Source organism: Pempheris klunzingeri, chromosome 23 (assembly GCF_042242105.1).
Source record: "Pempheris klunzingeri isolate RE-2024b chromosome 23, fPemKlu1.hap1, whole genome shotgun sequence".
NCBI classification, from domain to species: domain Eukaryota; kingdom Metazoa; phylum Chordata; class Actinopteri; order Acropomatiformes; family Pempheridae; genus Pempheris; species Pempheris klunzingeri.
In genome coordinates, this window is record NC_092034.1 from 6,085,139 (window position 1) to 6,102,200 (window position 17,062).

The 17,062-nt window shown below is 41.9% G+C and overlaps 1 protein-coding gene across 1 annotated transcript in view; it reads right to left on the reverse strand.

Annotated features, from left to right (window-relative positions):
• Positions 1-3,260: 3,260 nt before the first annotated feature.
• The window catches only part of poln (polymerase (DNA directed) nu), a 48,747-nt gene continuing 34,945 nt past the window's right edge, over positions 3,261-17,062 (reverse strand). The window contains exons 17-23 of the mRNA XM_070855209.1: positions 15,772-15,854; positions 10,474-10,605; positions 5,419-5,529; positions 5,052-5,130; positions 4,502-4,569; positions 3,992-4,053; positions 3,261-3,353 (exon numbers count right to left, since the gene is read on the reverse strand). Coding sequence (XP_070711310.1) covers positions 3,261-3,353; positions 3,992-4,053; positions 4,502-4,569; positions 5,052-5,130; positions 5,419-5,529; positions 10,474-10,605; positions 15,772-15,854 — 628 coding nt within the window. The remainder of the gene's footprint in view (positions 3,354-3,991; positions 4,054-4,501; positions 4,570-5,051; positions 5,131-5,418; positions 5,530-10,473; positions 10,606-15,771; positions 15,855-17,062) is intronic.

Consider the following 17,062-nt stretch of genomic DNA (forward strand, 5'->3'; position numbering starts at 1 on the left):
AGGGGACTGATACGCAGCCACACTGTGGGGAGGCAGGCAGGTCAACCAGCCGGCCTTAAATGAGGGAGGAAGGAGGAATTGATGGATAGATGGGTGAGACGCATGGCCTTAGGGGGGAAGGGAGTTAAATTGTTAGGGGTTAGGGGACCTGTAAGGGAAGGAGGAGTGCTTTGGCTATGGTGAGGAATTCGAGAGATGAGGCCCCATGGCATGTTAAGTAGAGGCGTGAGTAAATAGTGCCGGGGAGGTTACAGGAAGAGAAGGAGAGGAAAAGCAGGGTCAAAATCATAGACAGATATGGCGTGGGACAAGAGTCTCGTGTACAGTAAAAAGGTCAAGCATGGTGTGGTGATTTAGTGATTGCCAGGAAGACAGTGCTTAAGATGGAGAAGCATATCTGAGAGAGAGTGTAACATAGTGTAGGTGCTGTTGGTACCACCGGTCTGCCCGACCTCAGTGAGACTGCAGTGACAACCTGGTTTTTATTGGGGTCTATTAGCTTTCAGTTCCCTTTCTGCCATTCCTTTGGAAGACTGCTGTATTACCACATCGGGATTACTATTATTATTGTGATTATTATTAACCCTTTCTTTTATACTGACAACTGGAACACTGTATAGATGTAAAGATGGCATTTCCTGCATTATGACGATGATTGAAACATGGATGTACATATATTGTATCAATTAAAAATGATGACGCATTAAGCTTTTATATGTTGCCACAGTGAACAGATTTTTTTTCTTGCCACAAGAGCAGAAAGGGGCAAAGAAATTATACACACTGAGAATAATTTACGATAAATATTAGATTTGAAGTGATACTTAGCGTCAGCAATCGCAGCCGTGAGGATATGTGCCGCAGGGTCTACTTACACATCTCACGGTCGCCATGGCAGCTAGGGGAAGCTCATGCTGTTGCCCTTGACAACTGGAGTGTTCAGAGGGCCTCGGCTCCTGCGAAAGGCACAGGTCATTAAAGTGAAGGCATCAGTCAAATTAACATAATCATAGCATGCAATCATGAACATTCAAGAAATAGTAGAGTGCAGGTCAGCATATGATGGTTCTACGTCATGCATTCGTAATAGTTTTAATAATTATTCTCTCCCTCATAAGCCTTTCTGACAGATCATTTCACCTGCTGAAATACTGCTTTAACTGATAATGGAGCAAAAGTGCATTGCTAGTTTGCTATTGCATCCTATATGTAGACTTCAACCAAACAGAGCACAAACAAAGGAGTTTGGAAAGCACACACAAAAACAGCTTTATTAGTATTTGTTTTACTTCCATACCCACTTTGAACACCCCTACTCCAAAAGTGCAGAGTGCCCTCTAGAATTTGCACATACCAGTCTCACGCTCCCCTCTCAAAGGGGGGAAGGCCGTGCACCCTTAAACCACAGAACAATGAGAGAATAGAGGGGCAGATTTCCATAACACTGTCCATTGCTCTGGCTCTGAACTGCTCATACTGACCTGGTGAGAAAAGCTTCTCTCACATCAGCACATGGAGAGCACATTCCTGTCAGTGGGTTCAACAGGCAAAGTGAAGGCCGCTCCGCTGAAAAAGAAAGGAAACTCGAGGAATGTAAATACATGACAAGACAGAACGCTTGGATCTGGGTTGGCTGGATATCCCACATGCCACCTTTGTAGTGACAGCTCCTGTAATTAGCAGGGAACATGAGGTGGCATTTCGAACAGATAATGGGGGTTGGGCTTTGTTTAAAATGTCACAAGGTGTATGGTTCTGCCTAGACCCATTTTGTAGGCTTAAAGGGTCTTAATTGGAGGACAGTATAAAAGGGGCAAAAAGAGTCTCACTGTCGCTGCCAGAGACGAGGAAACTCGGTCAGTGTGCCTGGAAGCCGGTGACTGTGTGTGAGTGCATTCATAGCGGCTGTGTGGATGAAAAGAGTATGTGTGCGTGTGTTTCTTAAGTGTGTGTGTGTATGCTTGTGTACGGCTATTCCTGGACTGTGTGTGTGTGTGTGTGTGTGTGTGTGTGTGTGCATGTAACATAGGCACGAACAAGACAAAGGGGAGAGTGGGCTAGAGCCAAGTGAGCAGATAAAAGATGAACTGGAGGGAGAGAAGCACTGGATGCACACGGCTAAGCAAAATTAGATCATCTGCTTTGAATCAGCTGAATGCAACCAACAAAAAGGTGAAGTTTAGGGAAAGTGTCCCTGAAGAGATCATGACTCACTGGCATTAATATAAAAGAACATCTGTTAAATACAACTGAGTTTTTTCCTAAACTCTCCATTGCTCTAGTCCCCTTTGAATTTCTCTCTTAAATGACAATTTAGGTTGGATATTGTCAAGGAATAATGACTTAAACCCTTTTGTAACATTTGTTGAAATTCAGTGGTATTATGCTGCTTCAGTTGTTCTATGCCTCTGTTAATGAGAGGATCAGCTCTAAAAATGCTCTAAAATACAACATGCAAATTAGCTTGAAGAATTAATTACGGATTAGTGCCTAGTGTGCATAAAAATACCTGCATGAAGAAATGAAAATAGGATGAGAAAGGTCATTGGGTTCATTCAGAAGGAACCTGTCATATTTTTGAGCGTGCAGAATTAATGCAAGCTTTATTCAACTTGAAGAAAGCAGAAAAACAATAAATACAATGAAGCTTTCTATAGAACACAGTACGCCATACTTCACGTGAACAATATCTTAACCACTATGTCTTTAAATATCAACCAGTTTTATGAAGCAATAAATATGAAGCACTCTCTCAAACGTGTAACTTCACCTTGGCAACAAGGCAGAGAAAACAGAGTTGGTCTTAACAAGAGAGTGTGAAAACTGAGGAGGAGAGGATGGATCTTGCAGGATGGAGAGAGAGAGAGAGAGAGAGAGAGAGAGAAAAAGAACTGGTGCAATCCAGTCTGAGGCTCCTGCCGTTGCCCCCGGATACGGATGGAGTGAAAGCAAGAACTGGGAGCTGGAGGGAGCTGCAGCTGCCTGGTTTCCATAGCAATAAGGATGCAGGACAAGTGAGGAGAGAGGGAGAGATAGACTTAGAGACAATGAGAGGGAGAAATGTCTTTAACAGTAACATCTAACTGTATGTAGAATGATGAGAACGCACCAAGAGAGAGTGAGAGGGAGCAGAGAAAATGTCTGAAGCAGTGAAAGAAAAGTATATTAAACACCGTGGGCGTGGTGGTAGAAGTGACAAAAGAGGAGGTTGAACGGGGGAAGATAGAGAGAGCAAAAAAACGAGAGAGAGGAGGAAGGACTCAAAGAGAAGGATCGGGTGAGGTTGAAGGGATGTTAAGCTCAGACATGGATCCCCAAGACTTGCCACTGGAGACTGCCACCTTCAGGGGGACCTGGAAAACAAACAAGCACACACACACACACACACACACACACACACACACACACACACACACACACACACACACACACAAGAAAAGGGAAAGGTGTCAGCAAAGGTATGTAGCTGTCGTTCAAAATGACCTATATTAAATTTCACTCACTTAACTGCAAGGAAGAGCCACAAAACTGATGCTGATGTCAAATGATATGTTTTCCATTAGTAGGTATATTTTTGCTAATAAACCGAGATCTCTATAACTTGAGGGTTGTTCAGTCCATTGAGTAAAAATATGTTTTAGAGACACAGTTATGTATAACACAGTCAGTTGTTCAAAAAAAGAAAGAAGGAAAATTGTGGGTTGACGGGTGAAATATCTGCGTAATATATTGAACTATACTGAAGACGTTTGTGTATAAAACACAACACTAATATTTAAAAGCAAGGTCAAAGACCATGAAATAGGCCATGTGTGTATTTCTTGTGCCATACACCTACTTTTTCTCCATGTGATACTGTATAGTAATGTACATATCCATTCGCCTGGCTCCCATGGCAACAAGGACAATCTTTTGCATCCACCTTTGAACGAAGGTGTAAAACCCTCTGAACATGACAACTGACAATATACCACCGAATGATTTTACTGACCTTAAGATGGACTCCTAGATGGTCTATGTGCTGAAGGGACTCCATGGTGCTCCTCACCAGAGCTGCACACAAAAGTACATGCACACACAAGTAGACACATTTAGTAATGATCATATCAGTGACCATGGTCATAAAAGTGATTTTAGGCAGTGTGCTGCAGTGCTCAACAAAACTGTGCTATAGGACTCCAATGATTTTGCACATCAAAGTCTTGGGAAGAACGACTGCATATGTGTTCCAAAACAAATGTCAAGCATTTCTACTGTTTTATGTCCAGAATTCTTTATTATACAGCTATAGTGTCATGGGTATCGTATATTAGTGTCATTGTGAAATATAAATAGCTGATATCAAGAGGTTAAAGCGAGAAATATTTCTGAGCCTAAAAAGTTGTCCAGGAGGACATGTGTACAAAGTAGTAGTATGTTAATTTAAAACTGCTCTATACCTGAAATCAGCAGTGGTGCCTGAAAACTTTAAGCCCTGTGATACTGGATGAAGTAAACTCACCAGCAAACTGTTGCACCTGGGAGTCCTCCACTTCGTACAGAAGCTCATCATGGAGCTGAGCTATCAGCCTACAGTTACAGACACATTCAGAAATACATAACGCGTCAGACTATTACATCAACTACTATTAATGTGTTATATGTCTATAATAATTCACTTGATCTTCATCAATATACTACCATGAAGGCTTCAACTAAGCTTCCCTGTACTACACATCCTGCTCCCTCAACAAACTCATCTAATTCTGGTGTATTTTGGCTCTTGGCTTCAAATGTGTTTACTCTAGCAGAAGGTTTGGCATGTAACAGCAGCAGTCATTTGAGAAAACTCATCAACTCTACAAATTTAGTTGGCTGGTAAAAGGAAAGTGAAGGTGTTTATGTGTTTGGCACGACACACTCTCTGCATTAATATAGTGTAGATTCAGAAAGAACCACAGTGTGTAGAGGCAGTGTGTGTGCTGTATGAGAGGAGCAAGTGAAGGATTCAGTCTTGTACACTGTATAATGTGAGCATCTTTGGTCAGAAGCTCCGTGTTTACTGGTTGTACCTGGCAGAAAGCGAGCTGGAGGAGGCGACCAGGTCGAAGATTCTGATCATGGCCAATTTACAGAGATCGGCAGCAGAACCTATACACATACACACCAACAAAATCGCATATACCGTCTGTTTGACCACAAACATGGGACAAAATGGCTGTGGCTCGCAAGCAAAACTGGAGAACTTGATGATTTAAATGAAGCGAAGTGGTAAGGTAAGTGTGACTAAATCCATATTACGTCCATCCATATTCACAGACATATAATTTCTAACAACTGCCACTTCACAAGCAAAATCACAAGTAAAACGATGAGATTCTGATCAAACAGACCAGCAATCAAGCTGATACTATTGCACATATCTGTCAGTCATCCTACCTTGGACCACAAAGTTAACAGCCTGCCTCTCAGCCTGCATGCGGATGCCCCAGTCGGGGGAGTTGATATTAGGAAGGGTCCGACGCCGGCCCATGATGGAGAGTACATAACCTAAATAAAAGAAAAAAAAAAACACAGGATATATAAATTAATGATTAATTAATAAGACCGACGTTTGGCATTGAGGGCTGGTCCTCAGGTCAATTGAAATGTTATAATTCTGGTGATCTTTCTGGTGATCCAGTTAGTTACCAGTCCAACCCTCAAACCTTTGATCCTTCTGATGCCACAAAAGGCTTTCTTTAAACTCAGTTTTTATTTTATTTAACAGTACAATATGCACTTTGTACAGTCTTTTCCTTTTTTTATTCCCGCTGTATAAAACATTATCACACATATTAAAATGTTAAATAGGCCACAGATATTGATAATTATTTACCCATTACAAAATATGAGCGGACCTAATAAAACGAAAATGAGGTAAAATAAATGAATAAAATTGAATAATACTTGCCACGCCAAGTATGACCCAAAGTAAGGAATACAGAGCAGTGGGGGGGCAATGGTATGAGATATATTCATATAAACATATGTATCAATGCATGGGAAATATGTGAACGTGACACATGTATGAAGAGAGTATTAGACCAAGATGGCCGAGCCTCACTGGATCACCACAAAAGGGTTTATATAACTTTGCCACATATGACAGATCAGTGTAAAATCAGTGGAGTTCCCCTTTTAAAGCATAGACTTGACATGTAGCATGGCATGGCCAAAAGGCAAGTTGTTCATCCAAAGCTCAGACGAGACCAAGCCAAAAAAAACCTTCGAGAAGAAAACAAGTCACAAGACTGAGTGAAGTTTTGGTCTGTAACTCTGTGCAGCATCAGTCTGTGTTCAGTCTCCTTTCAGTCACGTGAGTCATCCGTAACTACACGCTGAGCCGCTAAAGCTATTTGAAGAGAACTGTTTCATGAAAAGTCATTTGTTGATACAGCATTATGGGTGATTATGGTAACAGCAGGTTTACAATGACACAAGCATACACCAACCCACACACAAACGTGCAAGATACACACACACACATACACACACACACACACACACACACACACACAAACCCTGGTATCCACATGATTCACACAGAAAAGCAGAGAAAAAAAACACTCACATTCCCAGCACAGTCTCACAAACACACACTGGAAGCAGACACAAAAATGTGCAGTGATGTTACACGCACATTATACACAAACACACACATTATCGAATGCAGGTATGCAACACACCCACATACACACACACACTCTCACACACACAGTGGACCAGTACATTCCACCAGCTGGACAATGGAGCAGGCTTAGCAGCTAAATCCCTCTAGTATCCCTTACTATGAGGAAAGCCAACCAGGGCATGAAACCTGAATGACCCTCTTCCCAGAACACACACACACACACACACACACACTCACATGCATACAAGCATAAATGCATAGGAAATGAGCACACAACAGATAGTAACAAACAAAAAACCTTCCACTCACAGTGAATTGAACCATGACACATGCGTGTGACCTTTTCTGCAGGAATGTGACCTCTGATCTGGGGCCCAATAGCAGGGATGTGCTGTGTACTTTGTGTCACAAATGTTGATTCCAATGATGGGCAGGTATGACCATGAATCATACTGAACTGGGTGTGTTTTTCATACCCAACCCACTGTTTTTTTTTTTTTAAAGTCAGTGACACAGTGCTGTGAAGTCAAGTCTTCAGGTTCAGGCTGTTTTCATGATCAGTGGTGTGTGGAGGAGAGTGGGAGGACATTCAACGGTCAGCAGCACAGGAAACTATTACATTTATTTACTATTACTTTTGGTGGTATTGTATTGATGATATAGATATATTTAGCATTCATCAAAATTTGGTTGTAATTAAAAATCAGAAGACTTATTTTCCTGAAAACTTATTTTCTTAATCAGCTTTTTACTACAAGTGATGTGGTCTTACATAATCACGCAATTCTCTGCTAAAGTTAACCACATATTTCCATGCACCAATCGGGATTTAGCATTATTTTAATCAAAACAGACTGACCAACCTTCACTCTCTTTTAGCACAGATTTTGGTCTCCATTAACTCCTGAGGGAAATATCAGACTTTTTAAGCTACTAATTGCTCCAGCTACTAATTGTGTTAGTATATCTCACAAAGCACTGTGAAAAATGAGTAGTAATCACCAGCAAATAAATCTGCCCTTAATGAATAATCTCAAAATGTTGGTAAAGTAACGTTTCAGATAATGGAAGTTGACTTTTCTCACCACTGGTGTGTATGTAGTGTTTGAATTAAAACTGTAAACACAGCTGAATATTGCTGCCAATTGTGCTGACATACCATTATCACACTATTATCAATGACAGAGCATAAGAGGCTGAAGCGACAGCTGAACTGCAAATCTCTTTTTATTAACAACAAGCCACTGCCAGGTCAACTGCCTGCAAGGGTGTGCAGTTAAATTATCTGCATGTGCATGAATATTCGAAGCCAGGATGTGTTTACGTGTGAGTGTTAGCAGCACAGCATGGTGTGTACATATCTAGGCTTCCCTGTGTCTGCTGTAGCCTTCAGAAAAGACTTGACCGCTTTTCATCTCTTTGATTCTCCCTGTTGTTTTAGAAAAAGAAATCCCCCTCGTCGCCTCATCTTTTCATCTCAGACAATCTCTGCAAGTGAAGGTACAACATGTATGATATGAAGAACAACAGGGGAGGATTATCCAGAGTGCTGAGAGGGGTTTTATCTAATTTAAAAATCAAAGACAGCTAGTGTCAAACACAGTGCGGACCATTGAGAGAAGTGCAGCTATACATACATATTGTGTGTGTGTGTGTGTGTGTGTGTATATATATATGTATATATATGTTTGTATGTAAATGTATGAATGTAGTATGACCTTGGAGGGGGTGAATGGTGAGAATGGGGAGGGGGGCTGTGAATAGATGTCACTTGAAACTCTGTATCTATTTCTTGTAGTGGAAAAATCACAATAACTCATTAAAAAAAACTATGAACTATTAAGTAATTTATTCTTGTTTATATAATAAAAAACTATTGAAATATTACATCAATATGTTTTTGCCCTAATTTTGTTGCCCTTCCCTCTGAGTTGTTAAATTTCTGTGCTCCTCCTTACATCCACAGCTTTTTCCCTCTGTTCCTCTTTCTCAGCTATTACGCCCACGCTGTGATACTGACCTCACCTTCACATTGCCCTTTCCAATACATTTCCAACAAATATGGCAGCAGCTGGGCCTGCACTGTTCACCTCATCTCTGCTCAGCCTGCCAGCATCCAGCAATTCTGAACTAAATATCTCTGAATCAGATACCAGTCAACTATAAACTCAGTGCAGAGTGGACAAGAAGCACAGGGATGTATAATTCTCTTCCCCGAGTCACAGCACCACAGCTGAAACAGCCTAGTGAGTCTAGTGAGATACTGTGCATGTCCTCACAGACGGCATTGATTACAGAGGACTGTTTTATCGATCAGCTAAATTTCTGCTGTGGAATGAGGGAGGGAGAGACAAAAGGAAAAGAGACGTGCAAACAGACGTAGGAGAGTAAAAGGTAAGAGAGACAGACAGGAAGGTTTGAAGAAGGAGAGCAGTGGAAGACAAGAAACACAGAGAAAGACTGAGACAGACAGACCGAAGGACAGCAAGACAAAGAGAGTGTGGGACGAGTGGGGCAAGAGAAATCCTGGCACGTTCTCTGATGGATCACCATGGTGATGAGCTGAATTAAAGCCGACTGTTTGGCGCAGCATCTCTCTGCCCCAGAGAGCGAGGAGGCTTCCACGGTGATCTAAGCGCAGCATTTTGGAGGAATGAGTCCATTACGCTGCTTCGATTAGGAAGCTGACATCGGAGAACGGGGAGGCGACGAGCGGGGAATGGGGTGTGCCACTGGTGATAGGTTGCCGTGGGTGATGAAGCACCTGTCAGTGGGTGACGGCGGCCAGTGCTTGCGACAAAGGTGTACACCATCCTGCCCGACATGAAAACGGTCTATTGCCCTGACCTAATTCTCAATGTTTACTACAAAACAAGGTTGTTTTTCAACACTTGTTTTACAAGATAAAAAGATTGAGGAAAGGGTTTTCCATGCAGCGAATGGCTAAAGTTGAAACTGTGGCATTTGTTAGTTCTGACACAATTAGCTCTTTCTTACCTACTAATTTGATTGGCGTGTAATTGGTTTACACTGTAACTCATCAGTCGACTCCTAAGTGCTTCTATCAGGGAGGGAAAAGCCGATACAGCACACTTAAGACAAAGTTAAGATGGGATTAGATACCAAGCCAAAGGCTGAGGTCTTAACCCAAACATAGGCCTCAGTGTTGAAGGTTGGAGGATCTGTTTTGGCGCAGACTGACCTCATCCCTCTGCCTGTCGACACTGGGCTCATGTACTGTGTGCAATGAGGGTTAAAGTGCAGACTTTACACTATTTTGTGTGAGCATGTTTAAGTCTCAGGTGTGCTGTGTTGGCAGTTCAGTCCGAATATAAATAGAGTGTCCCGTCTGAACCATCACTGCCCACCCCCCCCTCGTCCACCTCGTCACCCTCAAGTATTGACCCGCGGCAGTTTGTCTCATTCTTGCCAATGCAAGCACATCTTCTTCCTCTGCCAAACACATACACACAAATCCATAGAGAGTGTGGGAGTGTGTGTGTGTGTGTTTGCGCACATAAGAAATTCTAACTACGTAGCGTATGTCAAAAGTGCAGGCCCTAATCTGGACACACACACACACACACTTGTGTTACATCTTTGCTGACTACACCTCTATGTAATCTTTAACATTGACCCCTAATTTCCCACAGTTTGACCGTAACCTCTAATCCTATAAATAAAGATTTTGCTACTGAATTCTGGTAAACAGTTCTTATATAGTATGTGATGCATTTTCTCCAAAATCAATTCAATTAGGAGCATCAAATATCATGCTATATGATATAAAAGACACAATGTGAATTTTAATGTACACAGACCTTGTTTGTGGCACTGTTGTATGGTCCTCTGGATGAAGGTCTGGACTTCTCTGAAGGTCTGGAGGAAGCTGTCCTGGAACCGGCTGGCCTGCTCAGCACTCACCCCGAGGATCCCTGACAGACGCTCACGACCTGCATGGAGCAACATGGCTCGTATTTAATTATGCAAGATTACATCAGGGACACTGATGCTAAGCACCTACAACAGTATGATTGAGTCATAATGATTAATTGAGAGATAGATTATACATTTTCTGAAGAAGAATGGTCAGTTCCCATACAGTCTTATCACCTCCGCATTGATTCATTAAAAATTGGTCAACATTTCAGTAAAAAGGACCTTTCTCAAGACATAGCAATCAGAAAGTGACAAAATGCTTAAATAGTCATACAATATGAATGATCATGCACATTCAAAATCTTTTTGATACCATGAACAACAAAATCATTTTTTTCAGGTTAATAGTAGCAGTAGTACCTTTCACATGCATATAAATGTTACTTGAACTGGTTGAAAGGTTTGCAAAAAATAAATAGTTTGACATTTTAGGAAATACACTTATTTATTCTCTTGCTGTGTCTTAGACAGACATTACTGAACCTGGCAAGTCCATAATCAAGCCCCCCATAACAAAGTGATTTGTTGTTTACACATGTTTTTGTACGGATCAGAGATATAATGAGATATAACGTATTGATTGGTGAGATTTAGAGATGCTGGTTAACGGGTTTTGCTCCCTTTGGACAGAACCAGGATAGCTGTTATCCCACATTTCTTTCCAGTCTTTATACTAAACTAAACTAAGCTGGCTGCTAACTGTAGCTACATATTCACCATGCAGATATGAAATGGGTTTCAAACTTCTCATATAACTTTCAACAGGAAAACAAGTAACCACATTACCCAAAATTTCAACCTATTCCTTCATTATTAATGCTGCTGTGATGATCTGCATTATGAGTGACCTTACTGATAAGCTGACAAGTGAACAATCGGTGAATTTAAATGGAGAGAAACTACCTTTATCATGACTGATTGAAGAGTGTTAAAAGAGAGGCAAGAGGCCGGAGGAAGAGAAGAAAGTTGAAAGGCGGAGAGAGAACAGAGGGCATGTTGGACCAGAGGATAGAAGAAATGAAGAGAAAAAAAAAGGGCTGAGTGAAGGGTGAAAGATAGAAGAGGACAAGATAAAAGGAGAATGGGCAAGGATCAGGGCAAGACTGCAAGGGATATAAGTGTGTGTGTGTGTGTGTGTGTGTGTGTGTAAAGTGAAGATGAAATGAAGAACACAAAGGCTCAGTGTGTGTGTATGTGCTTTCCCAGGATGTGTTAAAGGTGTAAAGCCTGTAGCAGGAGTGGAGGAGTGGGCTATAAGGTTAGGAACAGATCGATAGAGAAGGAGTGTAGAGGGTGAGCTAATGGGTGCCATGGTGACTGTGTATGTGTGTGAGTGTTGTTTTGAGCAATGAGAGTTGTGTGTTCATATGTGGCTGGTGATGAGTAATGTCATGCCAAACAGCCCGAGAGCTGGTAGGAGGGTGAGCAGGGGTGACAGTAGTTTGTGCAGAGATTCAAAATCACCACCACCATACAGTCCAATAGAAACACACACAGGCCGACAGACACTTTGTGTTCTTTAAAACAATGTTTTCCTCGTTGTTATTTCACGTGGATGTTTGACCTTCACTGTTGAGAATGATGTATAAGCAGAGTATCAAACTAGAGGGCTGTTTCTACATTAATCTGCTGAATCACTGCACTCACCTTGAGTGTGAGTTTAAGACATGATTTTGTGACATCCCAACTAGTCCGGAGCCAATCGTGGTTCGGTTTACAACTTACACAAGCGTGATCTTTAAATGTGAAACCCCCAAAGCTCAGACACTGAGAATGGACTTTGAAGGAGTAAACATCTTGTGTTCAGTAGTTTGAAATGAGAAATGGTTGCATATTTATAGATTCACTGAGGTAGAAGGATTAGAAGAAAAACAATATCAGACACTATATTATTCAAAGCACAGCATTTTTATGTCTTAAAACCTGGGAGGGGATCTTTAATGGGTAGCATTGGGATACTGGCCCCATGCAGTGTCATAAGTGTACTGTGGAAATTGAACCAATAAAATGACTATGACAATGCCTGTCAAATGAATTTGATACTTTTGGAATCGATATGACAAATTAAAAGTTGTAATCCTAATGTCAACCCAGTAACAGTCAGACTTGACAACAGATTAAGAATTTTTTTTAATTATTTGGACAATATTGTCAGAGTATTGCATTCAACTGTTTTGTTGGCATTTGAGTGATTGCTGTTGTCATAGAAATCGAATGCTTTCAATTAACTTCATAACTCACATGAAGAACAATGACAACATGAAAAAGAATGTCACCAATATGAGCTTCGAGTCAGCCTTAGAGAAGAAGATGAAGACATCTGAATTCATTCGAGCTGGCATGTCTGTCTGCGTGGCGGCGAAACATGCCGGGACCAAAGGCCCTTTCAGCAACATGGCTGGTTAGATGTTTTTGTGTGTGTTGAGCCAGAAGCCGCTGAGTTTGATACGCATACACTGTGCCCAGCAGGGACAGAGCATGAGACAAAAGTTGCCATGAAGATGTGAGGACCCTAGAGTGCTCAGTCAGGATGTACTGTATAAGTGTGTTAATGTGTGTATGAGCTCCTACATTCCTGCTCAATGAGGTCAGTTCAGGGAGTGACCTTTAACCCTCGTTACTGACGCTCCCTGCACTTCTCTGCTCGTGCCCCCATGAATCTTTTTTGTCCTTTCCGTTAGCCCTCTTTCCAATCTTTTCGTGCTACTGCAACTCTCCTCATAGTTCTGCCCTCTTTTCCTTGTATTTTCTCTTTTATTGCTTTCTATCTGTTGCATGTGTCCAAATCCAAAAACAGTCTACTATTGCAGAAAGACTCTTGATATGTTAATTTATTTAATAATACTGTTTGGAAAAGGTCACTGAAATCCCCATTTGACAAAATCTGTTGAAGAATGTTGGTTAATCTTTTCTATTTCACCCTCACTCACACTACACCTCTGCCTCACCTCGTTCATCCTACTTTTTTCCCTGCAACATCACGGCTTGGCCTTCTTATTTGTTGACCCATTTGTATACATATGCATGTGTGTGTGCGTGCGTGAGTCCATGGCACTTGCTCTGCCCCTCCTCCCTGGCCTGATTATTGTCTCGTGGAGAGAAAGCTTCCTTTTAGTATTTGGTATCCATGGCAACGCATCCTTCCATGAAGAGCTGTCTGTCCGCGATGATCAGGAGCTCCTTCCATTCCTCTTCTCGTTTCGCTTTTTCTCTCACTCAGCCCCACCCGCTCCTCACGCTTCCCCTTTCCCCTACATTACTCTCCTCCTCCATCACCTCTTCCTTTCTTTTCTGCCTTTAGCCTACATTTCCTACATCTGCCTTACTATTTCCAGCATCTGGCTCTGTCACTCTCTTTTACGTCTCCTTACGCATGTTTTCTCTACATTTTTAGCTCTGACCTTTCGCTTTGTGACTTGTTCCTGCACACATCCCATGGCCCTCCTACACGCCTCAAATTAATAGCTTTTACACTTTTGCCTCAGCGGCTATTACTGTCGAGGTCTATTGAGCCTCCTAGAACTGTTCATTGATCAGTGTGTGTTTGTGTGCTTGTGCCCGTTTTCTCCCGCTGAGCTGCTCAAGTAGAAATATCACAGGACACTCCACTCAGCTTGAGAGCGTCAGATTTTCTTGACTTCTGGCATGCATACTCAATCTAAACTGACTGGCCCAGTTACCTTTATACAGATTCCAAAGCAAGCCATGCGCTTCAGGGTCTGATTGGTTAATTAAATCAAACATATTTTCTGGTGCTGTCATGATGTTGTTTTCAGGGAGAACAGTAAATGCCCTGTTTTGATAATATATGGTGTCTGGGTCACAGTAAAGGGTAAACACATGAAAACTAACTATACCTGAAGTTCTACTTTTAGCAGAGGGAAAAAAATATACAGCGAACGATGCATCCTATTACACTACAACATACAAGGGTACATCTATTTCACGTTTAAATACGTGTCCCAAAAGTCATGTTGAGTTTTAAATATTGGCTCCCTCAAAGTCCTGTGATTTTACTTGATGTTCAGTTTTCTTTAATTTTCTGTAATCTGATATAAAAGCAGTTTTGACACTAGGCTCTGAAGATGTCAGAACTGTTATTATACCAGACTACAGGCTTTAATAGATATTCATTATGAGTCAGTACCTAATCAGACCACTGCCTGTTTCACACAAAAACAGGCAGAGGAAGCTGGTGTGTTGTGTTGTGTTGTGTGAGACTATGGAAAAAGCTACAACTGTACATACGCATTTAAGTAGGCCACTGGCAATAAAACCTGATGAAGAGTGCAGCCTGGCTGTAAAACCTCTGTTCATCACACAGGTGAGAGCACAAATGCACACGTAAACATGCTCATGTTTTGTATCCTGGCAGATGCCCGAACACATGTACACATCAGGTCCATTAAAACACGCTAAAAACACACACACACACACACACACACGACTACACACAGCAACACGCCATTGTTAGCCAACATCCACAGTAGATGGTTACACCCCTAACTGGCCCAGATATCTACCACATGTCTACTCACACAGATATTTGCTTAGACTCCCACTGAGTCCCACTGTTGCACCTCTCTGGTCGTGTGTGCATATGTGAGTGTGTGTGTTCATGTGAGCACGCACATGTGTGAGACCCATAAATGGGTCACAAGTGACATAGACAAGTCTCTTTATGGGCCACAGGGGTGTTTTACACATTTATCTTCCTCTCTCTCTCTCTTTTTCACTCTATTTTTACCCTCTCCTGCCCCTCCACCTTCTACCCCACGTCTCTGTCCGCCCTGTGAAATCTGGATTGTGATCCACAGTATGAAAGAAAGCTATGTCCCAGTAGCAATCACTGGGCATTTTTGTGTAAAGATCCTGCATAAAATAATCACAACCTTGTGATACTACAATCGCTTCCTGTCCTCCCCCTCTTGTCTTCTGCTGTGTTTTATCTCTGAATTATCTCCACTCCTAATACATTTACCCTCTTCACACAATGAGCCACTTACAGATATGAACTAGTCGCTAAATGACCAATTAGACCCACTATTTTGCCATTTTGAAACAGTACAGGCCAGCTGTCCAGTCGATGGATGAATATCTGCATCCTCATCATCATCATCAGTTAATTATTACCACCCGCTGCTCTGATAGTATGCATGCCTGTGTGTGTTTGTACTCACCTGCCCCGTACACAACAGAGTAGACAATGCGTTTGGCATGTTCGCGATCCTCTGAAGTCACCTCACCCTCTCTCATCCCCTTCCTCAGTGACAAATGTAAACACAGTGAGAGAGAAATATGAATGAAAATATGCATACAGTGTCTTAATAATTTTGGAGGTGAACAGAATGGTCAAAAATGATGTTCTATCCCACTCTTTGTTTGGAAGTTAATCTGCTTTAATTGTTGTGTGGTAGGACATGGAGAAGGTGGAAGGTGGAAGTAGACAGAAAAGTGACACCAGGAGCCACAGCAGCAGAAGTATCACTATAAGAACAAAAGGAAAAATAATGAGAGAAACGATGCGAGCTATGGAGGTTAAAAGGGCATGAAGGGACTAAAGAAAAGAACAGAGACAAGGGGAGAGAGAAAGAGGCAGGGATGGACAGACAGAGACGGTTATGTAATGTGACTTGTAGACAGCCGTAGTACTGGGGATCAGACAGGGTGGGATGACACGTCTGCAAAGTGGCATTTCTGGAGGGGCTGACGGGGAGCTGCCACTGCTGATCAGTGTTGGGAGGGCGCCACACACACACACACACACACACACACACACACACACACTGTGCACACTCAGTAAAATGACAAACATGTCTGTTGAGCTTCAAGACTCAAGTGTTTCATGATGTCAGATGTCTTGATGTCTGTAGCCTCAGGATAAGGACCCTTGAATTTGAGGTAATTACACTTAAAAAGCCCCTCTCTCTAACACACACACACACACATACACACACACACACACACACACACACACACACAAACACCCCCACCCCGCACACTTCTCTGTTAAACAATAGGTCAAGGTGATTGATGAGTAACCTATAACCTCCAATGGGTGACCCGAAGGTGAGCATTTCCCTCCACTGTCCATCTGACTGAGGCGATATCCATACTGGATTTTCACTGCCCCCTGCTGGATAGGCTTTAATCCACCAGAGACTGCCAGCCGTTTTACTTCATCAGGTTTTGTCATATTTTGGAACTAAAACAAGCTTCTACATTTGACTTCCATGAAACTGGCTTGTTGCTGTTACATCTTAGTGCTTCTAACAAGTTCTCTGCAGCTTCAAGGGAGAATTATGTGTGATATAAAGAAAAATAATATTTAATGTAACAAGGCTTAAAAAATAAAATGCTTGATACATTTTTACCCTCTGATCTATACCTATAGATCCTACCTACATAGAGCAGGCAAGAGATAGACTAAAACCTCCTGACCAAAAAGGCAGAGGGACCATTACAAGGAAA